This window comes from Centropristis striata, chromosome 17 (assembly GCF_030273125.1).
Source record: "Centropristis striata isolate RG_2023a ecotype Rhode Island chromosome 17, C.striata_1.0, whole genome shotgun sequence".
NCBI lineage: Eukaryota > Metazoa > Chordata > Actinopteri > Perciformes > Serranidae > Centropristis > Centropristis striata.
The window spans coordinates 20,537,932-20,564,448 of record NC_081533.1 but is presented as its reverse complement, the minus strand read 5'-3'; the positions used below and the strand labels follow the sequence as shown (position 1 = coordinate 20,564,448).

The window sequence follows — 26,517 nt, the reverse complement described above, 5'->3', positions numbered from 1 at the left end:
GTTCATAATATCTTATCTCTATATTACCTCATGCAATGTTGTCGAAATAAAATAAAATATCTGTGCTCCAAAATGTAATGGGTTCTTCCTTGGCTAATGCTACAAACTTCCACCAAGTTTCTGGGAAATTGGGCAAGTAGTTTTTCCATAATCCTGTTGACAGACAAAAAAAAGGGAAAACATTTCCTAGAAAACAATTGTTCCCAAACTACAGAATTAGTACAAAGGAATTCGATAAGAAAATAAACCTTTGTAGCAGCAGACTTTCCAAGTGAAGCCATAAAAACATAAACCTTTCTGTTCACATTTTGGCTTTAGTTCTGTGGTTGCTGCACAAGGATTGGATTCGGTCCGACCCTTTTCTTCCCAAGCGGAACAAGACTTTTCACCCCGTGGTTGAGGTTATTCTTCAGGGAAAATCCCTGCAGGCCATAATAAGATATATTTGTTGGACGTATGTGAGTGGATACAATCTCCTCAAAGAGGCTGTCACAGGTCACTTGCTGTGGCAGCGTGGTGGAGAAAAGTGTGTGTCAAGACATATTGTTGTTTGGGGATCCATCCCCACCAAAGATGCTGGATTATGGAAGTGTGGGAATTTGGGGCAGATGTTTTCAAGTATGACACTCTTACATTTTACACTTCTTTTTCCTCTGCCCTAAAGATTATCCTTGCCCAGTTTAGAAATCAATCTGATTCTCGCTACCCCTCCCCTGATAAGATTTCAGCCAGAACAAAAAGACGAGCCACAAAACATTACCCATGGAGTGTGACAGCACTGCTTATTTTTCTCAGCAGTCTGAGCCAAAGCCATTTTCCCGCACCACACTATAACATATAATTTGAAGTTGAGGAACACTGATTAAAGCTCTTTCCACACTTAAAAATCCAAAAGAAGTGAGAAAGAAGATAGGAGAATTTAGCAGGGTTAGGGTACTAATCATGTTAATCATACAGCACTCTTACTTCTCACAAGGACATCATTTGGAATTGGCTTGTTTCATGGCTTGCTAATGCATTAGCTGACCTAGATTGAATTAGGACTTGGTGTTTTATGAACTAGTTAAAGGTAATTAATAAAGAATAATATTATAATATTCCTTACATACAAAGGTTAAGGATGAAAGACTTATCCGACAACAGGCACACACAGAAATAAATGTAATTCAACCACAGAGTCTCAGAGCAGACATTTGGTCTTTATGGCATCAACTTTTTTTCAAAATAAGGTTGTTGATTTGGAACACATTAACACGGCAACATTGTCCATTATAATTTGTTTACAGTTCTCAAAAAAAATCGTTGCGAGCCTTGTTAATACATCCGTTCAGAGACGACCTGAATCCTCTTCAACAAAATGTTCTGTTAGGCTCCTGTTCAACTGACATATTCAATTATTTTTTTCCCTTTGGCATGGGAGAGGGAACTGTTAATTATGCTTTTGTTTTCACACAAACAAAATTACTCAACCAAACGTAAGAGCTCTTGATTAACAAAGGCAGACAGCAATTCCATTTTGTGCCAATTCCATGACGGCATCTGTTCTATTTTCCTCTCTCCCTCTCTCTAATGTTTCACCACTTTCATCCACATTGTTGTTGATTTTCTTGCTCTACAACACTTAACACTTAACACACTTAACGCTGTGGTAAAAAGGTGTACTTTTACAATCTAGCGCCTAATGATTGACAGGTTCTAAATCTGAGCCTTCCCTTTGCTTTATCAGCTACCTGCAGCTTGGGTAAACTATCTCTAACTTGGACTCAGACAGAGTTGCTTTACTCAACACTCCATCCATCATTCTGCCCATAAACTTTAGGGGAGGTGAAACTTGTCCTCACATCAATTTTTGACCATGGGACTAAGGCATCTTAATACTTGTTTAGCTTGTATCCCTTCATTTCTGCAATTTATTATATTAATGTAACTTGTTTTGAAAAAAAAAAAACATATTGCTTTTATTGTTAACTTAGTATCTACATATGATGCTGCTTTACAAAGGACAGTAAAGCTGATAAACATACACAGTATGTAGATCCAGACTTAGTAGATGCAACACTTTTTTATCATCGCTGTTGCACACGTGCCTGGACATTGTCCAGGGGTATTTCAGGAATGCCTCGGGTACAATACTTGGAATAGTTTAGATACAAGTGAAAGTGACAACCTTAAAGTATCATTCATGTGTGACATATATAACCATTTATTTACAGGGCAACAAGTCAGACAAGCACATAGAGTATAAAAGCACATGTGCATCATTGCTGAGCGAAAAGAAGAAATGACGAATGGAGATGTCTGAATTTTCCGTAAATGCCCTCAGAGAATCCAAAGCCTGTATTTATCTCATTGATACATCCCAGTGCTGTTTGGCACATATGTTGTCCAGTCTAAATAAGATTAGGTTTCCCCTTTGAGCTTCCTTTGAGCCAGATATCCCAAATAAGCCTCCTGGCACCTGCACTGTGTAGATATTGCCTAAGTAATCCAATAATGGAAAACAAAATGCTCAGCACTTCCGTCTAATAAGACATACTCTGGTGTGTGGTGGGGGACAATTCTAAAATTCATCTTCCCCAGTTGTTATTTTTAAGGGTTCACATGTAAGTGAACTCTGAGTCAACCTTCAGATTGTTTTAAAACGTGGCATGTGTCTGGACTGATGTGGTTTCTATTATTGCTCAGACTGGAAAAAAATCCAGAGGAGCTCAAATGTGAGAGCACGTCCCAATTATATGCCTGGGGCCTCGGTTCTTTATGTTTCAAAGCCTTAGACGGACTGATAAAAAGAGAAATGTTAAGTGGCAAAGCATAACTGCTTTCCAGTTTAGGTTTACAAATGCGTCTGTGCAGGACGTGCAGGTCAGAACTAATCCTGTTTGATCTAGCAGAGGGGAGTTCACTTTTGCGATGAAAGCCCATGATCCATTTATCTCACGAGGATACAAATGTATGTTTCAATCTTCATAAATAACATTGATGGAGTGGGTAACTCAGAAAGAGGACTCTGTCAGCGGGCCCTGTAAGTTATTATGTTTGTGTCTGCATGCTTCTACTGTGTGTGTCAAGGCCATATCTACAGAGACAAAGGCAGACATTTACAAACTGGTAGGGTGATTTTAGGTGAAAAATAACAAGAAACAGTCTTTGTCTAAAGTCGTTGACCTGTTAATTTCTAATGACTACGACACAGTCTGCACACAATCACAAAAACTTGAACACCACAGAACATGTTTTACAAAGTCTACTGCATTATGTGCAATGACAATTTTAGTTCCTTCAGCAGTGAGAGTGCAGCTGGGCTGAGAAAAATATGCTTTAGTCAAGTTCATTAGTTGATTCAACAGGTACAGAGCACCTTAATGAATATTACTGTGAATGTGCCACAGTTGGCTCAAACAGCTAATTCCAATTTACTATAATAGAGTTTTAAGAGGAGCAGGCCCACTCCAACACAAATGGCATTAAGTCTCACTAGCTTGGTACCTCTAAAAGGTAGTTCAGTAAGTGCGGAACAAATACAGTCTCTTTGAGAAAAGTGCTAATACCCGAGGGCAGACAGCAAGGGACCATCTAGTATCCACTAAAATTTTATTTTACCCTTGTTGCCTCAAGGAGCCAAATTGGAATAGTCTGTGGATTACTATCCAGTGTGCTCCTTCTCCCGTGATGATGAACGTTGGAACGAAATATAGGAGGAGGGAGGTGAAGGCACAGAAAGCTCTCGTAACCCGAGGTTCATGGCACTCTGTCTCGGTGAAAAATAGCATCGTCTCCCCCTTTGCCCCGCACTGATTGTTTCTTCCATAAATCCCCTTTGAGATTGTATAATTAATTGAATGCTGCTTATTTGTCATTAAAAAGCCTCGCCTAATGCCTGAGATTATGAGGAAACCATTGTAGAGTCAATCTATTAATCACCAGGCCTGTTTTCCCCCTGAAAAACCTTCACAGATGAACAATTTGAGCCGTTCCTCATTCTGAATGACATTGGAGAACTAGTTGTAAAACTCTAAGTAGACATACCCGTGTCATGATACATCACTTCTTTAAAACATTTAAATATATCTTTCCACCTATAGTAAAACAAGGAGTGCTTACGAGAAAAATGCACTTTTCACCATTAATATACCACTATGAAAGATGCTCACCTGAGTATAGAGTAACCATACTGTTGACATTCAAAGGTGTCCACAGCCTTTAGGACTGTGTTGAAGACCTCCAAGAGAAGCAGTTTTGGGGATATTGGTTGGAATTTGAGAAGCACGAAACAGGTCAGAAATTCTTGGAGTTATGCTATAAAATTTCCCTGCCTGGTGTTCCTCCAAGCCTGCCATCCCCAACAGACATTTTTTTATGGCCATCGCTGCTGGGGCAGATTGCATCAGCCAAGCAGAGGGCATGCAACAGAGATGTACGCCACTTCTGGCAAGACGCCCCAACTCTCCCTAGGCCCCATGTCATTCATAAACATGACGGATTAGCTGTGATATTCCTCCATTTACAACATAAGCGAAGGGAGTTGGAGGAAGAGAATGAAAGCAGAGAGTGAGTGTTAGTGTCGGATGCCCCTTAGGGGTAGTGCTAAAATGGATGGGTAAAGAGGGAGATGAAAAGGAGAGATGAAGCAGGAAGGGCGGAGAGGGGGCCTTTCTCTACAGGCCTGGCTGGGCAGGCAGTAAGGCAGGCAGGAAGCCAGGCACAAAGCTCCATTTACGCTCAGATGCCCCCACCCCCCCCACCCTCTATCCTCCTCTTGCTTTACAGACTGCACGTCAGCTCAGCCAGATGTAGTGTTCTGAGTAAAGATCACCTAGGGGGAAGGTGGAGAGGGAGAAAGAGAGATTTCAAGACCTCTTCTACCTGTAATCATGTCTTTCTCCCACGCTGCCATTGTCTTTTGAATCTGCCTTACGCACTGACTTCATCTGCCTCGATCCAGTCGCGGCTCATCTGAGACTTTAAAAGATGCTTGATGTTGAAGACTCTCCCTCAATCTGTCTTTGTCTGTCTCCCGCCTTCTTTGCCTTCTGTCCCTCTCCCACCCTCTTCAGGATTTCACTTTGCATATTCCATTTGCTGGTTGTTACCTTGAGCAATGATTCCATTTACTTCAGAAAACAGTGCCCCATTTATTCAGAGTTGGGGAAGGAGAAAAAAAGAAAAAAGAAAAAAAACTTCTGCTCTTGTCATCTTATCTGCCATCAGCATTTTTTCCTGTTGTTATTATTAGTAATATTCAAAGGAGGAGGGAGAAAACTATTTGACAATGCTTTGAGCTATTTGCCAAACACAAAGCTAAAATGGATGTCGCTTATTTTCTCTCAACTCCATGAAACGCACCTTCGGAAGCCTCTTCTTTTTTTCTAGCTTTTCCTTAACAGTCCACCAACCCTCATTGATCCTCATGAGTGCATTAAACATCCACAAATAAAGAGGACGTGGCAGGGAATATATAAACAACCACACACTACCTTCTCCTCAGAGACACGCCTGTCACTTTGAAGCATATACTGCCAGACATCTGTTCTGTTTTTATGTTTCAGGCTTGTTCATTGTATATCCACCCCCTTACCACCCACTTGGGATGACTATATGATGCTTGAAGTTTTAAAGTTTAATAAACTATACGTGCTTGTATCAACATTTATCATAAAATGAATTAGGAACTCTTTAGGATCATTTAGTTGTTTTATCTTTTCAGGGGAAGCTGATAGAGCCAGGAGCAGGAGCCAGCAGGGGCCCGAGAGAGTATCAGCAACCAGGTGGGTCTTCCAACCGGGCAGGAAAAAAAGACAGAAGGTAGAACTGTGAGACACTGAGTTGCTTCATTAACCTTCATGTACTATACATTCAAAATCAGGCAGGTCAGTTTGATCAAATGGGCGTTTCTAATACTTTGGCATGGATTATCACATGGCATATTATTTGTGTATTTATAGAAACAATGTGTTTGTGTATATGCAGAGGTGTATATTACTTTAATACAGCTTTAATCACTTTTAGCATATTACGCATGACAGTGCCAGATATCTTTATGGGTCAAGGCTAGAGACTCTTGAATTTAAACATGGTATCATCAGACTCAGAGGACTACTCTAAGAGTCTGTCTGGTATAAATGTCTAAGGAAACCGACTTCATACAAGTTCACTTCCTCCTGAGAAAGGGAACACCTAGCTCCAGCCATTTCAATAATTGATATAGCTAAAAGCTTGCTACAGGAGAGGGGAGTATAGAGATTATTCATGCTTGCTGACATCCTGCAGAGAAGGACCTCTTGGCTCTGAAAGAACCCTAATGGAAAACAGGGTTATATCAGGCTTTTCAAATTTATCAGACGGGCATTCTCCCCAAACACGAGGAGACGATGGGTGTCACAGCAGGCAGTGGGTGGCATTATTATATTATGGAAATTAAGGTATTGAGGCCACATGTTTTGAGATTTGACAGCTGGGTTTAACGCTGATGAAACTTGGTGATGAGAATATGTAAGGTTTTGCCCCCCCCATTCCTTTCCTTTCATGCAGCTATAAAACATCTAATTAGTCACTGCACTCATCATTGCAGTAGTGAATGTAATAATGTATAGACAACTAATTACACCCCAAAATCAATTCTTGCCACATCACGTTTTCTCACTCCAAAGTTGTTTGGTTGTAATTAGCAAGAAGCCCTACACAGCTTGAAAAGTTTTCTCAAGATCATTAGATGCATTAAGGATGACCCTGCAGTACCCAATTAATCTTGTAGAAAATAATTTTTGAGTGCAGCTAAGATCAAAGCTACTAACATTAGCACCCCTCGACTACCTGGCTCAGACTTACACACTCCTCGTTTTAAGATCTTGTGTCCCTTCCAGCCCAGCCGATGGAATATTTCTCCCTTATGTTCTGCCATATAGCGCATCATGTAATCAGCACAAGCTCAGATGGTTTGTCAAGCTTAAATAACATAAAAAATATGAATAAAATGTCTAGTGATCCTACCCAGCAATCATGTGGTGACAGAATAAGTGGAAACATGAGTTCCTGATAAGGCAAATATACCCCTTCAAGGCTGAAATATTCAGAAACATGGCAAAAATTTCGGTTCATGACTTGCCAATTTGACATATTACATAATATCATGTTGGACTAAAATGCTATATTGCATATCCATTTTTTGCTCACATGCAATCTGTAATGTAATATTATTAACATGAACACATCGAAGTGTTGATGTGCAGATACAGCTGCAGAATCTTGTTTACTTTTGCCTGCACAACAATGTATTTATCAAATATGTTGATTAGCAAAGACATTTTTTTCAGGGGCCTAACCTTTCTGTACCATATTGTGATATTTATTGTTTAACTATGCTTCCATAACATGTGAGAACAATTTGCAGATAAAAAAATGTAATATCACTCATCATCTAAATTCCATTTCCACATTGTGAGGTTACTGTGGAGAACAGTGACATCTAAGGTCAGCCAGGGAAAAGGAAAACAAACAAACAAACAAAACACATTCCTCTTGCGTGTGAATCAATAATTATTAATTCAGGAGGCTGTGCTTCCTTTTATACAAAGAAATGCAGAGGCACAACATGTGCAGAGTTATCTATCATGTTCAGTGGCGAGTCCAAGTGCCTTTGTGGCTCCAGCAGATGTTTTCTCACACACTATGCAGCCTGTAAAGTCTAGCATCCATCTCGTTGGCAGTCGTTATGCCTTAAATCATCTTGTATAATACACAGATACTGATTGGCTAAGATATAAGGGGGAGTAGGTTTTTTTCTTTTTTCTCTAAGAAGAGATCAATTTCTGTGAAGACAGTCATCTCCATCTTTTTAATTACAATAATGAATAACTTGTCATCATGTGCTCATTTTTTGTGACGTATGAGCTGGGAATTGAGGGGAGAGTAGCATCAAGTCAGTATTGGCCAAATCCCAAGCAATAACTCTGCCTGTGGATATTTTATGAAACATCTAATGGACATGAAGATAATTGATGGTCTGTTCAGTTGGTTGCACTCAGTCACTATTTGTCCGAGCATGCTGAGGTGAGAGAGAGGAAAAAGCATGTTGGTTTCTGGGAAAAATTGCTGCAATAAATAACTACGAAAAAATCATGTTTAAACACCAGTACATAGTGACAAGAAAAATCACTGTATACACTTTATAATAACTTATGCTATACTAACTTATTAAATTGCTGTTCTAAAAGCTCATAATATTGTTGTTTTATATTTAACGAAAGAGTTTAAGTCCGACAGTGAGTCAGCATATTTCCACAGCCCCATTTCTGAAGCAAAAATTTATTTTTCTAACAAAATTGAATGTTCCATGTGGCGGCTTAGGTCTTGCCATCTATAGAACTCCTGCCAGTAAACCAGTGAATGGTATGGTAGCTGCTGGCCCCCTGCAGTAATTTTACAATGGTCACTTGCTTCATCCCCACTGCATCCCTTGCTCCGACAGTCCGAGACAGCTGACACAGCATTTATCTTGCTAAGCAATTTGAGCATGCAGACCAGCTTTTGTTCATCCCTCACTCTGCACTTGTCAGAAGGAAAGCATTATACATTGAGGAAATGGTGCAGGAGCACACAGATTAAAAAATGCTGGTTAGGGATGAGCATTAAGGTACATTTAAAATTATTATTATCACCCACTCTGAACAATATTCTATGGGTTTTTGCTATACAGGCAGCTCCATACAGCTTATTTTGACCATCATCTTATGGAAATCGGTTAACTAAGCCTGGAATATAAAATAAGCAGCTTTTGGTGTCTTTTATTAAGTGTGGACACCATTTTTTTTCTCGTGACAATGACAAAGAGCCGAGCGCATACATTGTCTATGAATAATCACTGATCATGTAGCAGCCCTTTCATAGTATGTGGAAAGATCCGTCTCAGCTTCATGGCTTTGACCGTGCCGTTGCACCATTCCATACAAATGGAAATGATGCATTCTGTTTTTCCGTCACAGGAGAGCAGCTTCCCATTTTCCGCTCCCACTGTCAAGTTGTACACAGCTGCATAAGTTTGCACGCTTGTGTGTGGAGCACAGGAAATGGCTGTTGACAGCATAATGGGAGTGTGAGGATGCAATATAAATCCTTAATCATGCCTGAATCATGAACTGCAGCACTCAAATCCACACATCATTCTGCTGGAACTACTTCTAGCAGAGAGTCTAGACCCTGTGAGGTGTTTAGCTACATTTTCAGGGTATTTTTTCTTTGCTTCTAGTCAGAAATGTACAAAAGAAATCCTAACATCTTCTACTGACATACATTCTTGTTAGAGGCTCTCCATGGGTCCGCACGTATAAGCAAATATCTCACGGAGGCATATTCATAAATGAGATCAAATACCACTTAACTGAAATCATATTCTAGCCGTGGCACCCAAAATGTGCTGTTTCTTCATTTCTCAATCCCTTCCTGTCATTCTCAATTACAAAGCAAATCAAGACGACCTTAATTCAAAGACACAAGTTGCATATGAGTTGGGTCATCTCGAAGTTAATCAAAACAGAGGACACAACAAAAAAAAGTGCACGAAGGAAACCCGCAGCTCATGCCGCGGCCTAGCAGATTTGACTCTGAACATCATTACGTTTCAGGGTTCGCCTTTCATGCAAATCGCTTCCCTAAGCCTGGAAGTTCATTACTAATGGCACATCCCATCAAGTTAGAGACCCATCCGAATACTAATATCCCCCAGTACTTTGGATTTGTCACCTCGAGTCACCTCTCCTCATAGCATGGCAATTACAACAATGTGCTTTTCCTTCATGGCATTAGCCATCACCCCCTGTGGCGAGCTTCCCACAACAGATGCTTTGCAGTCGTTTCCACAGACCATTGGAGCCCAAATGAACTAAACGAACAGTCACTTTATATGTATAAGCCCTGGTGTAGTAGCACTTATCTGTGTTTGCTTATTTATTTATCTCTCCAATCCTGCATTGCACATTTGTGTGCAAGTTTACTATTTTTCCACTAAAAAGAGCCAAAGGAGGAGAGAAATAATTTCTGCTGGTCATGGTGACAGATCGGACTTAAAAAATGTGCAGTTGCATTTTTCAAACTGCAGTTTATGTCATGTGGAATGATGGGTAGCAAAGCAGCAGTGCTGTGTTTATGGTACTGTACGAAGTAGTTTTGGAAGGAGGGAGCTTTTTGGTCTCCTAAATAATATATAATGCCTCCTTGAGGTAACCTTGTGTTACCTCAAGTTGCCCATACAGTACAATGCCCTCAATGCAGTGTGTCAGCTTACTCCCAGCTGCTTGAAAGTCATCTTTATGTTGGCTCTTTGAATAAGAGAGGAAATCAGTTTGGCTGTGTTGTGGATGTCAACAATTTGAAGTTATAACTGTTGAAGTGTGAACACAAATAATATGTCTAGCTAGTGTTTATCTTATTATCGTATGTGATATCCTTGTCTGAGGCCAGCACTGTGGCATCATTTCCCTTTTGTTTAGATTTGATTGTCATCTTGCTTCCTTTTCTTTGTCTATCAAACTCCGACTGTTATCACTGCTCATAGTAATTATTCAGCTCTTCTATTTAGTTTTTGCTGTGTATTTAATGACAATACATTTCCTGCCAGACGCCAGATGTCAAGCAAATGTAAATGCTCACACTGGGTATTGGTTGAATCCCTGTTGTGTAATAGCAAGTGGTGACAGAGGCTAGTGAAATAAAAATATAGTATATTTTATAGAAATCTTGCAGTGTATTACCTAATCATTCACAATGTCAGTATTTTCTGTTTATGTGTATCCAGTGGAGGCACTGTGAGGACAGAGAGCACACCCTTTTTATTTGCACCAAAGCCAAGAAAGAAAAAGCTTTTCCCTGTTTTTCTATTTTTTTTTTTTTGGGCCGTGATAGGCCTCTACTCACCTTCAATACATTGATGGGAAAGGAGAGCGAGCAGAAGAGCAAAATGGAAATGGTAATAAACATGCTAATGCTAGGCCGTGGAGCCGGGAAGAGCCGCTTCTATACCCGTCCCTCAGCTATCTATTGGTGTGTGTGTGTGTGTGTGTGTGTGTGTGTGTGTGTGAGTGAAGGGGAAAAACAGAGATAGAGACCAAGCAGGAGCGAAAGGGAACAGGAAATGTGCACAATATTGCATGTGAAAGCGCGTGTGCACACACACTCACTTTGTGCTCCAGAGTAAACAGGAGAGAGCTGCATGTGAACGTGCCACCTTTCTCTTTCAATCTGCCTCTGGAGACAGTGCAAAGGGCCCTTTGTTGGCTCATTGGTGAGATAAGAAGCAGAGGAGGGGAAGGGGGGGGGCTTCAGAGACTCGCAGAGCCAGCTTTTTTTCTATAGGATGGAAGCACCCCTCTCAATAGAAACTCATTTGCCATGTTGTGTAATTGTGGTACATAATGGAGCACACCTCATTCAGGCAGCCCAAGGCTTTTTTCTAAAGCCATTTTCTCCTTTCACAGCCAAACAAGTCATGTTTTAGAGAGATATTACTCAGCCTTTTGAGCTCAGGGCCACCACATATTTGCCTTTGAATGGAATGTTGTGTGTAATCAAGATAAAAATTTTCTCAGTGCTTATTATAAAATAGGCACTGTCAACCAACTTGATATTTGTCTTCTGACTTTTATTCTCTCTGGAAGTAAACAAAGTGGCTGACCTTTCCCGCCTGGATTGTTACACGTGTTTGTGCAGAGGAGTGCTGGCTTTTAACAGCCAGCGGTCCCTGAACAACATCAGCATTGAGGCAACTTGCAGCTAAAATATTAAACCATAAACAATATCTGCTTGTTAATCACATGAGAATACACTGCTTTATTTTTTACACGGCCAAAAGAATATCAAAGCTGAAGTGCAGAGATGAAAAATGACTGATTTGAAAATTATTGCTGAGCTTTTCCATTAAACGACCGCAGGCTAGGAATGGATGGCTATTTGCATAATTTAACTGGCATCTTAATTATTGTGTCAGGAATCTGTATGCAAATGACTTAAGTCACTTAGAAACGGAAACTTACTTGGCTAAATGGCTAATGGACTAAATCTTATCAAGTTAGAATACACAACGTGAGTGTAACCAGAGTCTCTAATTGGGTTTGACTGTGCGGTACGACAGAAAGAAACAAAGAAAAGAGGACAGGACAGACATAAAACAAATAAATGCAAGCTTACCTGGGTTAGCTGGTACAAAAAGGGCATGTTAGTGGTGTGTGTGTTTTTTTTCTTTTTGGGTTGCAGACAAGGACCTACCACGTAAAACAGTGAGTCTGGTGGTAGCGCTCGTCTCTCCAACACTGTTGGAGGCGACACATTCATATATGGCTTCATCTCGGGGCGTGCGTAATGGTTGAATTCTTAGCACTGAACCAGAACCATCGTCGAACTCTATCACCTGCAGGTGCGAGAGACAGGATATGTTAAAGGAGATTTTTTGGTTCACAATGGGCGAGGGACCTTCCGCAGAGAAAAAAGACAACAATGTCGAGGACATTTGGCTAACAACATTGATGGTGAGACACAATGTGCTTTCTATGACAGAAACAAAAGCTGCTGCCTATCTTACATTAGTGATTTTGTGTCAATTTGTCGATAATGTGGTACTAAACATGTACAAGTCATATCAGGATCTGTGCAGTATTAGAAAGCTTGTAGGCACATGTAGGTAGTGAGCGTATTTGATTTTAATTTTTTTTTTAACAATCAGCCTTTGGGTTGTAGGAATGTCCATCTGTTATGTGTTCAGACATGCTGTCTTTTAGTAGCTAATTTACTATCTACCACTAATTTGTGCATTAGTTGGCAAAGAAATTGATGCGGCTGACTAACTTTAAGAATGGGGAAATTTATCATGGTCAGAATTTTTGCTCGGATATCGGGTTGAAGAGTGAAATTTCAATCTGAATGTGTCCCACTCTTAAAGTTAACATTCTATCCCTTGAAAATGCATCACACTGGATTGTGTCAATGGGACAGAAACAAGCACAAACAGTTAAAGGTGGCTTGATAAACGGTAACGGACAGTTGTACCATGAGGTGACATTGTGGTACAAAAGACAGGACCGACTGTATTGGACGAACGACACATAAAATGCTTACAAACAGGTGTTTGTTGAAGCTTATTCAGCTATTTTTGCATGCTACATGTTGTATACTCACTGATTTTAGAAAGCCCTGTGTCATAACTCAATCTCTTTTAAGCATAGAGGTAGATTTCAATAACAAAAATAGGCCTGGGACCTCCGCTTCACTCACTCACTCACTCACACCCACACAAACACACGCACAAACTCACTCATAGGCCTAGGTACATTTTAAAAGTTCACAGTATATCTTTGCATGTGTTAGTTTACAATACACTTTAACATTTCATTGGCCAAGCTAAAGCGGTGTTGGCATTCAAGCTGACAGCAGGTGAAAAAACAGCCTCCTTTCTTAGTCAAAGCAGCAGAATTAGAAAGGAATTTGTGAGACTTCTAAAAGGAAATGGGTTTTTGTTAGAAGATGAGGCGGCAGTGCATGATTGAATGGGCACGGAATGATGGCAGCAGGCAAGCCCTGTGAGGCAATGACAGAATGGAAACTAGCGTGTTAGCATTCAGCACAACGTGCAATGCAAACGTGATGAACTCTGATAAGATTAGATTTCTGTGGGCATGAGATGCAAAGAAGAGGCGGGACTAAATCTCCAAGCTCTGTTAAGCCATTGCTGCTGTGCAGTAGCAAGCAAATATATGGCATCTAGAGCAGAGGGGGAAAAAAGTGACACCATGATAGTCCCGAAGACTGACACAGAAATTAATAGAAATCTTATCAGTGTTCTACGATGATGTGTTATTTCTCATGGGTATTGAGCCGAAGTGCAGATTAAAGCTGACCAGAAATCAAAGCTTCAGCCAAAATAAGGAGGGTAGGACATGCATTTAGATAAAGATGCCACAAAGCAAAAGGATATTTTGAAGTGAAAGCGCTGTTTCCCCTTTCACTTTGCATTAAGCTGGCAAATGTGGCGTGATGCTAATGTAGGTATCTGGGTCACACCACAAGTTGTTTTTTCTTCTGTCCAATTGCTCTTTTCTTGTCCTTTATTTAATTACAAATCTGTCCCCAGATCTTTTGTGCACTTGCTCATTAAAACTCATGCATGTTTAAAAGCCTGGCCAGCATGGTTATTAGAGCCTGCTAATGCGTGGTGGCAAGTCAGGGCGAAAAGCAAGCGAGCTGGCTTGGCGCAATGGATTATGTGTGAGCAGAGCCAAAAGCAGTGCTGAAGCATTCCCATTTGTCGAGCATTTTACATCAGAACAATAGACCTAATACCTCAAATCTCTGGTTGCTGACTTTCTTCCCCTTCTTGTTCCACACAATCTTCGGCCGTGGATCTCCTGTAGCTTGGCAGATGAAGGATGCCACGCCTCCTTGCACGCCTGTTTGGTCATTGGGGGTTCTTAAAAACTTTGGTGGTGCTGGAGAAAGACAGAAACAGAATAAAAGATAACAAAAATAGTTAGTGAGCATGCTAAGCTTTGCAGACAGAGCAATTAATCTCTCTTATCAAGCCGCACGCACTGGAAAGTAACAAAGTTGCAGATTTCAGCATGTGGCTGTTAAGAGGATTGTCTTTGGAGGTCAAGACAAGAGATTGTACTGACTTTATTGTGCAAGTGGATACAGATGATCAGTGGTTGAGATCAGAAGTTAAAGGACAGAGGGCATTTTATCTTGACTCTGGGAGTATTTCTAAGTAACTCTGAAATCTTTGAAGGATCACAGACTTTTTAGGGGGGCTTAAGGAGGAATTCTTGGATAAAAGGACATTGTTTTTGTGGGAAAGAATCATTTAGTTCACATCACAGTCTACAGGGGATGCTTTAATGGAAATTACTACTATTTTGTAACCCTTTGCTTTCGAAAATGTAATTAGGTGTTTTAAGCTGTTTGTGGGTAGCTAATTTATAATGCTACTATATGGGGAATTATTTCTTAAAGTTCTTAAAACACATCACTCAGCAGTTAAGTAACCTATCTTAACAAACTGTTACCCATCACACTGTCTGGACATAAACCGTGTGGCCTTTCAGTGTCACTTATAAAATAGGCTAACATTTTCCAAACTGTTGCAGAGGAACAGAAGCTTGTCTATCGGTTCAGTAGCAGACAACACTAATCTCTAGAAAACCACCAATTGGAACGGTGGTTGTGCCCCTCGCAAATGAGACACGCACCTGATAAGGTCCTCGCAATGCTCTGAGCGGCAATGTGAGCATTCTGTTGCTCCTAATTGGTCCCTCAATTCAGAACAACAAGTCAAGTGTAAAAGCAATGAGGATAAAAATGCTAAAAATGCAGGGGAGTAGAGGTGAGAGAATAGCAGAGTGGAACAGTGTTTGCTTTGTGTGGACACGGACATGGACGTTCCCATCTACTGTGGTGCATTTGGTCAGACTCTCACTCCATAGCAGTGAAGAGAGCTGCAACCCTGTTTCTGCAGTTTGATTAAAAAAAGAAAAACAGTTGGCCAAGTAAAATTATTCTTCAATATAATTGTGTGATGTGGCTGTGTGAGCTATTACAACAATGCCCTGTTTACTTTCAATTCCAAATTTGTGTTATACATTTTTTTTCTCCTGCAGGACAATCAGTTCCTGCTCATGAGGCAACATTTTTATTACAATGAAATCAAAACACATGAAAGTGATTAGTAATCAAAGGAACGCGTCTATCCCTGATTAGGTTTGATTTTAAGATTTACATTTCAGCTTTATCATGAAGATCAAGGCACATTTCAATAGCAATAATGTCATAGTGCTAAGTCAGATCCCCCTACTATTTTTCCTCTGAAGCTCAAGTGCCAGCTTCAGTGGGAGGTGTAGCTCCATCTGTCCCCCTGCGGAGCAACTGTTTGCCTTTTATCAATCACTTCAGCAGGCCATTAGGGGCCACACAGCTGCAGTAATGCCAACCATCTGAATCACCTCATCTGTGCATGTGAGAATGTGCGATTGTGCTTGTTCGCGTGCCTTTGTGCAGACTGATTTCCCCTCCCAGATTGTGCTGCCCAGCAGCAGCGGTGGCAGCAATGCTGCGAGCGAGGGACAAATTAACCTGCAGGATTCGCAGAGAGGTGACATAAGATGTGTGGTCAGCAATCAAAAGGGCGAACAGATAAACAGGCAAGCAGCTGGGCTTCCACTGGGCAAATGAGTCCGGGAAATCACCTGATTGCCTCATGACATGCACACGGTGTTGTGTGTGCACAGACATTAACAAACACACACACGCTTCCCAGAGACTCTTTCTCATTCATCGGCTGACAGATCCGACAGGTGGGCAGCGGAGTTGACACTGTGTAATTTGTACGCGGCAAAAAGCGCCATTATATCTGCATTTGCACCTTATCTCATTGACTTTGCTGGGGTGTGGTGAACATTGGCATCCAGCCAAGAGGGTGCTGATGGGTAATTGATATGCTATTGGGGCTGTTTTCGCTCCGGGGCCATCCATTATGGCTCGGTGCGTCTCCCTACGCCGGCTGTGATAGACTGCTAGGACATGTACGGGAGATCAGCACTGGAGGTGAGGGGGAGAGGGTGGGGGGAGAGTCATCGCACAATGGGGAGTGATTGAGGCGTGACATGGAGGTAATGGTGTTTTCACAGACATGGCCGCTGATAGCACCATCATACCCCCATTTTAGGTCTGCCGCTGACAAACATCCATTTTGGTAGACTCCTCGTATGGCTTCAGGTAGACAGTGGCTGATTGAAACCTCTGTTTTCTCTGAACAATACCATGACTAGCACCTTGACAGCAACCAAAAAGATATGAACAAGCATTGTGAAAACTCATGCACCACAAAGAAAACATTTACCACAGAACCAGGATTTTTTTTTTTTAATTACAACAGCCATTACAACATTAAAGCTTTTCTCGTAAGGAAGTGGAAAGATTTATCTGCAATCTTGTTAATTCTAACAGAAAATAATTGAATCAGTATAGTGTGTTTGCACGTTTTTGCTTTTGCTAATCGTATAAAACAAATCTAAATAGCCATCCATTAAAAGCCCCTGATTCCTCTGCTGCATGTTGGCGTCTCCTTTGAGAGGTAACCATGAATTAATACCGTGGCTAGGCACCTGTTAATCCAGTGCTAAGCTGTCGCCGGCAAACAAATGAGGAGTGTAAAGCCTGTCACGAGCTAAAAGGTTAGTGACATGGACCTGTGCCTGCTGCTTCCCTCGAGGTCATTATGTAACCTTGTTCACTTTTGCTGCCCCTGGAAAGGAAGAAGCTCTTCATAGCATCCCCTTGCTCTATTTTTCATGGATCAACACCATGTTAATAATTTGGTGGCTGACTGAAAGCCTTTACTGTTCTTAAGAACACCCATGTCTACAGGGCTGAGGGGGCAGGCCGTTTCATGACTGGAAATACATATATTTATAATGGAGAGACATAATTGGAAATTGGAAGCCCTTAACAATGTGGGTAGTACATAAATAAACCATTAAAATTGATTACTGCTGCTGCTACTGAATACTATCCTGATCATTTGGGCCTTTTTTGAGGTCTTAACTACAATTTAAATAAAGCGGTCCGATCAATCAAACAAGTCGTTTTAAAGGGATTATCAACACACTGGGGCAACTTTTTGCCCTAGGTTCAGGCTAAATGCTTTTTCTCTTGAATGCCACATGAATGGAAAGTAAAATTTAAAATGCGCTTAACTACATTAAGTTTACATGGCACAACATGTCGTGTGAACTTTAAGTACCTGTTGCAGGGGAAGACTGAATGAGTGGACTGTGTAACTGAGGCTAATGATATATTTTTCCATCATCATGATGAATTTAGTTGGAGTAGGATAGTTCAGAGCATCTTACAGATCTGCATTCATTACAAGTTTGTTTGATATCGGCTTAACTCACAGCCAAACATTGCATTTAAATACAGTTCTCAAATAGATCAGAGTGTGGGTTTCATTCATAATGGGCAAAACATTTCAAGTCATCAGGGCTCTGCAATAGACTAAAGTTTGATCTGCCAAGCCATTAAAGAGCATGAATCAGAGAGTGGAGAGGAGAACATTAATAAACCCACTTTCAGTTGGAACCTCTATTCGGCACAGACACCAGTCCAAGACGGCTCGGTTTTCACAATTATACTGACTGACATATTCAATTTCATTTGCATGAAAAGGGCCATTTCCTCTCTGAATCTTTAACTTGCAGGGTGAGGTGGGGTTGTGGAGGGCGATAATTAATCCTAACACATTGGGTGGCAGTCTGCAAATACCCTGCTCCATTTTGGACATACTGGTGGAAGAAAGGAGCATTTAAAGATGCCATTAACCTCATTCGACATCTTTAAGCCGCAGCATATCAGTTCTGTGATATTGATGAATTGTCACAACTCAAAGGGATGGCTAATTTTTGAAGAGGGTAAAAGTGGCGCATGTAGTATTTTTGCCTAGGACATTTGACTTTATGTAATCCTTAAAGTATTCTGAAAGTCCATTGCAGCAATATCATGATCATTGTATTCAAATAAAGAAAGGTGCAGCGTTGTGGGTGATTGTGAATGCAGTTGTTTTCTAAAGCAACATCCTCTCTATGGATTAATTAACTGTCTATACAATGTTCATGAACATCTGACCCCATGCCAAAATAAAAACAGGCTGTAGTAATGCAGACACACAAACACAGAGATAAACAATGCAAAAAAAAAGATAAACCACACATACTAATCAGTGGAACAAACACAAACATAAACCGTTTTCTTGGGGCACTACACAACTCTCTATCTGCAGCGTTATGATAAAAATGTGTCTTTTGTAATGCTGAGGAAACAAACTCCACATTGTATGTGCTCACAAAGCAGAAAGAAAGAAAAGGAATTGGAGCTTAATTAGAACTGTTGGCTGATTTGCATTGCATGCTCATCGGTAATCTTGCCTTAAATGGAAACTGAAATTCTTATTGCAATTAGTGATTACTTGAAAAGGGATATGGCCCCCGAATGATTGTTAATTACTGGATCAGGAATAGTACATTAATTCACTGCAGAGGTTTTAATGCAGTGCAATGATGGGGACCCGCTCCTCCATCAATATTGTGCTGCTTGTCACACATAATGAAGTTCATAATACAAGTCTTCTTCTGCACTGCTCCCTCCCTTCCCAACTGCTTAAATGTGCTCTCTAAGCAAAATTCATAACAGTCATTATGTAAAACTAATTCAATAGAACATACAAGAATGCAGCTTAATGACACATTAATATTGAGACTGCATCTGGATACTAGGGCTGCAGGTCCATTTTGCGATAGGGTCAGGCTCTCTTATTTGACTCATAAGCCGCCAAGAGTCTCCTGTGAATAAATAAATGCATATCATCACTTACAACACGGCTTCAAAGGCCGGAAAACTACAGCATGCATAATCATACACAATAAACCAGCGTATTCTCCCTGCCAAATATTCAGCCCAGTGACTAAGGTTGCAAAAATCTTACTCCAATGGGACTCTGTTAACCCCGGTGAGTGTGTGTTACTCATGCTCAGTGGCACTGCTATGCAAGGTCTCAGCTTCTGGCTAGGGCTCTGCAGGAGATAGGGCACTTTTGCACAGACAACAGCAACAGCTTCAAAAAGAATGGCTAATGCTCTTGTCCCACATTCAATGCACTGACAGCTTCTCTGACGAGATGGGGTGGTTAGGGAGAAAAAGGCTCCAGAGGTGCACAACCTACCGTGCACATGCATGCAACACTCTGACAGACATGCTCAAGGGTCTTAGAATATTCTCGCTGAATGGAGAGAACACTGCAAATGGGCAAATGACATTAATAAATTGGGGAGGGGGACAATAGAAAATTCTGGAAGGTTCCATTAAATAAATATAAAGGGTTATTTTAGAACTGTGCTGTGCTTCTTAGTCTATGTTTCATGGGGCAAGATGGAAACTGAAAGGCCCCCTTATTCAATTATCATTGTAGATTCATAAAGGCAGAAACCTTTCAGTTGTGCAATGACAGTTACATCAGTGATGTAGTCCCTTCTGTGGTATATAACAATGTTTGCAGAGGAAAACTTGTACCCTCTCTATCTCACGCTCTCTTCTGTGTCTGTCTCTCTACCAGATGCACACACACACACACACACACACACACACACAAGCTACCGCCATCTCCCACGGGACACATTAGCGAGGTAGAGGGATCCAGTTTGTCACTTAATAAAACGGCCCACTCAAACAGATGGCTTTGTTCAAACGGCCCCCAACGCTTTAAAAGCTGGAACTGAATCGCTGCTGTGGCAAATCAGACACATGAAAGCCCACCTCCCTTTGCGGTGGAAAGCAAACAGAAGGAAACATATAAATATTGAATTGCGCCACTGTTGGCGCGAGACCATCCGCCAGAGAAAAAAAAAAAAAAAGCAGGAGGGGGAGATGGAAAACGCTAGACCCTCCTGTTGAAAATTCTGAACATCTGGGCTGATGTTGTCAAGCAAATATGCAAAATAACACAGAAGCTTCAATTTCAATAAGACATTCCCCCTCGTTCATAACGTGTTCATTTGTGTACGAATACACAAATCTGGGGATAATTCATGTGTGACCATTTGAGGAAAAAACAGCAGAGCAAGAAGTATGAAATTTGGATTTGTTTGTCTTGTTTGTTTTTCCTCCAATGTCTGGAAAAAAGAGAACATAGATAAGTAATTCTAATTGTGCAGGCTTACTCTGTTTGGTAGTCAGCGCAGTCTATTTGCAAAAAGTTAATTATCTGATAGGATAGGCAGTGGCAGCCACTAACACAGAAAGCCATTCGTTCATTCTGTTATCCACTAGGCAATGGAACGATTCATTAAATGGCAGTGCTGCAGCAAAATGGCCAATAGTTATCATGGGGCTGCACAGACTTAAAAAGATGTAAAAAAAAAAAATGGCAAAAGTGATAAACATTCTTTGGCCATGTCAGCTTACTGCCAATGGAACCACACGTGTAGATAATAGGAGAGCACGCCTGTGAATGATTCTGATGCTTCTGCCACATGTGATGGAAATCTTTATGTGAGATTGATAAGAAAATATCACCATGACAGCATGTGCAGATGACAATCTGCAAAGCTGCTGGCTTTTCACTACATGTAGCAGAAATCAAAAGATATAGATGGGAAGAGTGGAATGGAAAATCAAATAAGCAACACATTTGACTGGCTGTATTCAAGAGAGAATTACACTTTGCTTGGGCCTGTCCTATTTCTTTATAGCATAAACTTCACATAATTGTCTTTGCCCTCGACCACGGAGCGGAAAAGCTTGCCTCATATTTGTCTCCGTAGGAGCAGAGATGGATTATGTAGCAAATCATTCCAGGGATTCGACATTGTATATTTAAACAGACTCTAATTTTATGGATAAGTAGTGCCAAGCCATTTCCGATGGATGCCAGTTGTCAGGCCATAAGAAGTGACACATTCCCTGCACTGTGTTTTCTCAAGCGCTTACAGGCAAACTAGCTCATGCTCCAGCAATCCTGCTTGATGACAACTGGCTTCCTTTCAGCAGCTCAGATATCCAGCAAATGTTCCTAAGTTCAGCAAACGAGGTTACACCTAAACTAAGCTTTTTTGGAAAAATAAATAGATCGTTCAACTACAACTTTCCCATGTCCACTGCACGTCCAACCATCCCCTTTCCCTCCATTTTACATTCTAAGGTCAAAGGAATATTTCACTAATCTGTTGAGAATAAATATAAAGGACTATGTAAAAAAAAAAACATATCAAACTACAAATGAAATACAGTTTCTAAAAAAAGGGCAATCTTTCTGCATATTGTTCTGTGCAGCGTGTCATGGCTACCCTCAAACCAAAACCCATTACTGGTACAAAGAATATGCAGGGGAGGTACCACAAACAGTCAGTCAAGAACCAAAGTGACCTTTCACAGGCCACTAATTTTATGCAGCAGTGAAGGAAGAGTATTGCACATAAAAGAGAGGATGAAAAATGATGGTGACTGAAATGTTTTTGAGGCAAAAATCACCTTTTTCTCTTTGAAGCCAACGATGATCGTGATCTGTCAGAATACAGTAGCATAAAAGACTCCTTAATACTGTCAGAAACTGCTATTTGGTTGATGTGGTTAACTGAGAGCCGTATTGTGCGGTTCTTATACTGTACTGTACCTGCTGCAGGGTTTAAATGTTGGCTTTGAACAGAAACTGCTACAGTAATTGTATGACTGAAATAGTAGCTTAAATATTTTATTGGCACGTTTGGGATATGCTTTTAAAGCTGTCACTTTACAATTTAATTGGTCAACTTTCTGGCTCTCTGCTTAATTTGATTTTATCAAAGTTTCATAAAATAATTAATCACTTAGCATTTAAATGTTTTTTTGTGGTCAAAATATTGCCTCTAAGCTGTTGCTTTTGATATGTCAAAATGCCAAATTATCGCAAAAATTAATTAAATTTAAATGATTACTCATAATGTTTTTTTTTTATTAGATTTTTAATTAGTTTGTTTTACATTAAATGACTGACATGCAATACTGCAGGATAACATATTAGCTGCGTATTAGTGGGTTGTTTTTGTCAGTTACACATTATTAATATGTCTCCAGCTAAACCACATGCAGTAAATCTAAGTTGAGGTCTTTGAATTCTTAATTGCGAACCCCTGAAGAAAACGGTTCAGCTCGTGTGTATGTGTGGCTATGTCTTTGAAGAGCTACAGATGGGAAACAAATGAGGGCGGGTGGTATCAGGGTCAGACTGGTGGATAAGGGGGATTGGGGGGGGTTAGCTTGGAAGCAAACAGTGCAATGTCACCTCAGGAGCAAAAAACAACAACCCCCAGGGGACATAATTAAAATAATCCAGCAAAATTAAGTGCTTCAGATCACTTTTGAAAGGCTCCTTCTTGATGTGTGTGGATGTGGGGATGATTCATCGGGAGATGTGTGGAAGTGGAAAGAGGATGACTGTGTACGCATGTGTCTGTCTGTTTACAGTGTGTAGGTGTTACTAGACACTCGGCTTTTGAGCCAGTTTTAAGTTTTAATGTGTATTTATATTCATTATATTCATCAACCTGTGAGAAAAGAAAATGTACCATAGTGTCTGGTTCCAAAAGTTTTTACTTTTTTGCAAATAGTTCAAACTTTCCATTGAAATCCTGCTTTTGTGTGGTGATTAGCCAAACTATAATTGTTTTACCCTTGGAAACATTTGCGTCATATTACAGGTGATGAAAACAAACGTGATCGAGGCGGTGAAACACACAACTTTGGTGGAGTTCCAGCTGTCAATCTGTCTAAAAGGGAACCACAGATGACAATTTGAGTTACTATTTAAGAAGCAACTGAAAAAAAGAGAAACAAAAAAAGAGGCGCTAAATACAATTTTGGTTGTGATAATAATATGATAAAGTATATAAATAAGAGTTCATGTATGCTATTTTTTTTCTAACTGTGTTTCTAAACATTGTGTCATATTTTCACTGAGGCTCGGTTTAAAAAAGGGGTCGATTTCTAAAGACGACCAGGGTCCTTAGGGTAAAAGACTGTTGGGGACCGGAAGATGTGGCCTTTGGACTGACTGAGTTTGTTGCGCTTCTCTTCTTAGTCCTTTTCACCATTTGCCAAACTGAGCCTCAGTTGACAGAGGGAGAGGGTACACAAAGACGCTGGCCTCAAGTGCAAATGTTTGCCAGCAGTAATGGGCTCTAGTCCACTGGATGAGTGAAATTGTGTGTTTTTTATGTGCATTAAGTGTATGTACATAGACATATTGCACAGACAGTATAGTAAATGTAATTGTGTGCTTACATAATGTGCTTGTGTATTTGTAAAGGGAGTCATCCTGATCATAAATCAGCTCGATGAGGGACATAAATTTCCCAGTAAAAGTATAAAGACCTATCTATCCACAATGCCCTTTTCACAGTTATCTGGATTATTCTAAAAGCACAACTGTGAGTAATGGCTGGGGCTATTGGCTTTTAATGTGGAGTAGTGAAACTGCGAGGAAGAGAGAGTAAAAAGCCAATGACATTGTCACAAAATGCCACAAGGTACTATGGTCCTCAGTAAGTAATGACTTCATCCGTTTTCTCACATAGATTAAAGGTTAAATAGTAAGCTGGCACATTGACTCGGCATGATTGTTAACTTCATGAATATTCTAGCAAATCTAGCACACTTAAGCACATAAAGGGAACACAAAGTGACAAATTTTTCAACTTGAAGAGGGTCAAACTGATGGAGAGGTAGTTTTTTTTTTTTTTGTCACAGCATAGGACACTGGCATGTAAATTAGTTTCCATGAACACTTATATACATAACAGTATCTCTCCAACATACATCTCTTTTAATCAGATACTGGTACTTATGCAGTGTTATCCACTGTATTCCTGTATAAAAAACGTTCGCTTTCCCTTCTTGCTTTTTTTGTGTCTATTTTTTTACATAAATTTATATTATAGTAATGCATTTTATTCTAAAAAAAACATTTGGAAATGCATTATAATACAGAAAAACAGCATTATGTACTTAAGTGAAAAGGTCCGCAGTGATTATTTTTTACTCCTAAACCTACATTTGTGTAATGTACTGGTAAACAGCAGAAGAATTATGTTTATGGCAGAGTTCTCCTTGGTGCGTTTTTGGAGCTGATATTTTCACTCTGCAGCATGTAAGGCGAGTCCGCTGTCATTAATCATTCCACAGGTGCAGGAGCATTGTCAGAACCCATACGTCCCTTTGCCTTTTCAACCTGGGAGGAAAGTGGAATAGTAGGGAGGGAAGGGGGGTGCAGAACACGTCCCTAAAAAACAATTTCCCTTCCCCTTCTTCTCCTGCACTGAATTTGTCAGGAGGGGGAACCAAGTCCAGATTAATTAGATTCCATTTTGTGGTCATCTTCGTTTTTTCCTCCTTCCATGACTCTTTTCTTTTTCTTTGTCTTGCCTACAGTCCTTACAGCCATCCCGGCACCATTTATCACGTTGCCATCTCGACAGTGCCTTCCCCCTTCCTTGCTGGGAAGCCATTAGAGCATCTCTGCATCGTGGCGGCCAGATTGCATTCCGGTCCCCACTCGCGACATTTATCATCTTTTGTCCTAACTTTTTATCTGCCCCTGCCCTGTGTGAAGCCCTATCTGCAATGCCCACTATAATGAAACACTGGGAGGTGAGGCTCAAGTAAATAACCTAATTAAACCTAGCAAACAGGGACAAAGAAGAAAAAAGCACAAAAGGCCTTTGTGAGAATGCCAGAGGAGGAACACTCACAGATGGCAGTGAGGAAGTCGAAGCGGTGATGTGGCACGGTGCCCATACCACCTTCTCATCTTAGTATTTATAGTACTCCTAGTGGTGATGTTATTTTCTCCAAATATGTCCTCTTTACGTGATTTGGACCAACACAGTATGACAGTTTATCTTTATCCTGACAAAGCACTAATTACACATCGCAAAATGATGAATGTAAGAAAAGACATGCTCCTGTAAGATAAGAAAATATCTCTGTGATAAGACCCAAAGCATTAAATAATGGGTCCTACAAGAAAATCTATCCTGCTTCTAACTCCCTTTCACTCCTTTCTAATTCTTAGGCAAAAGTCGAGCCAACTCTGATTGGTCTCATTAGGGGCAAAATGAAGAATGCCAAGCGTCATAATTATTGGCGCACTGCTGCAAACAGTATCGAGTCAATACAGCAAAATGTCAAGAGGGCATTAGTGGGCAATTATTAATCCATATCAAGCTGGGATGGACAATTTAATTATCACCTAATCAATATTTCCAGATCTTGTACAGATGTAGAGCAGTGACCGGGCAGATAGATCTGCCTTCTGAGAAGCCCTGTACATGAGCAGCTGGGAACAGAAGCAGGTTGCAGTAAACAGCAGCCTGCCTCTCTGCATGTATGACCAACGGCTTACTTCTTTCACTGATAGTCTCTACCTGAATATGTTCGGGAAGGAATACAAACTAATAGGTGTGCCAGAGCGAAAAACATGCAAAAGCTAAAAACAATGAAATAGAACTGCACAACCTAGCCACAGGTTTGAAAGGCATGTTTTGTTTTTGTTTTTTTAATGCCATAATTACAGCATTTATCATAGCCAGAAACTTTTAAAACAGAAATTATCGTTGGATTTTACAATTCCTGTCAAGCCTTGACTGAGAAGTTATGTTGCATTGCAGTCACTTTATTTTACAAAACAAAAAAAACAACAACTCAGCAGTGAGAAATAGTTAAATCGTAAAAAACATTAGTAGGGCTTCGACTGAACTGCAGGCTTTTAACACAGAGCAGAGGGGAGAGGACAAGAGAGATAAGTAGAGGTTGTAAAAATGTAAAAAGTTCAATATGTATAGCATGTGGAGCCCCATGTTTTCAATACTTGTGGAGACTTGGAAAAATGTGCTATATGATAAATTCAATTTTATTCCAATATTTGTAAAAGAAATTCAACTTTTATGATTTATTGCTCTATAA

The 26,517-nt window shown here is 40.4% G+C and overlaps 1 protein-coding gene across 5 annotated transcripts in view; it reads right to left on the bottom strand.

Annotated features, from left to right (window-relative positions):
- LOC131989545 (receptor-type tyrosine-protein phosphatase delta-like) overlaps nucleotides 1-26,517 on the bottom strand; it is a 189,386-nt gene that overhangs the window by 56,604 nt on the left and 106,265 nt on the right. For all 5 annotated transcript variants that reach the window (XM_059354782.1, XM_059354783.1, XM_059354784.1 and 2 more), the window contains exons 4-5: nucleotides 14,320-14,465; nucleotides 12,253-12,394 (exon numbers count right to left, since the gene is read on the bottom strand). In XM_059354782.1, the coding sequence (XP_059210765.1) occupies nucleotides 12,253-12,394; nucleotides 14,320-14,465 (288 nt within the window). The remainder of the gene's footprint in view (nucleotides 1-12,252; nucleotides 12,395-14,319; nucleotides 14,466-26,517) is intronic.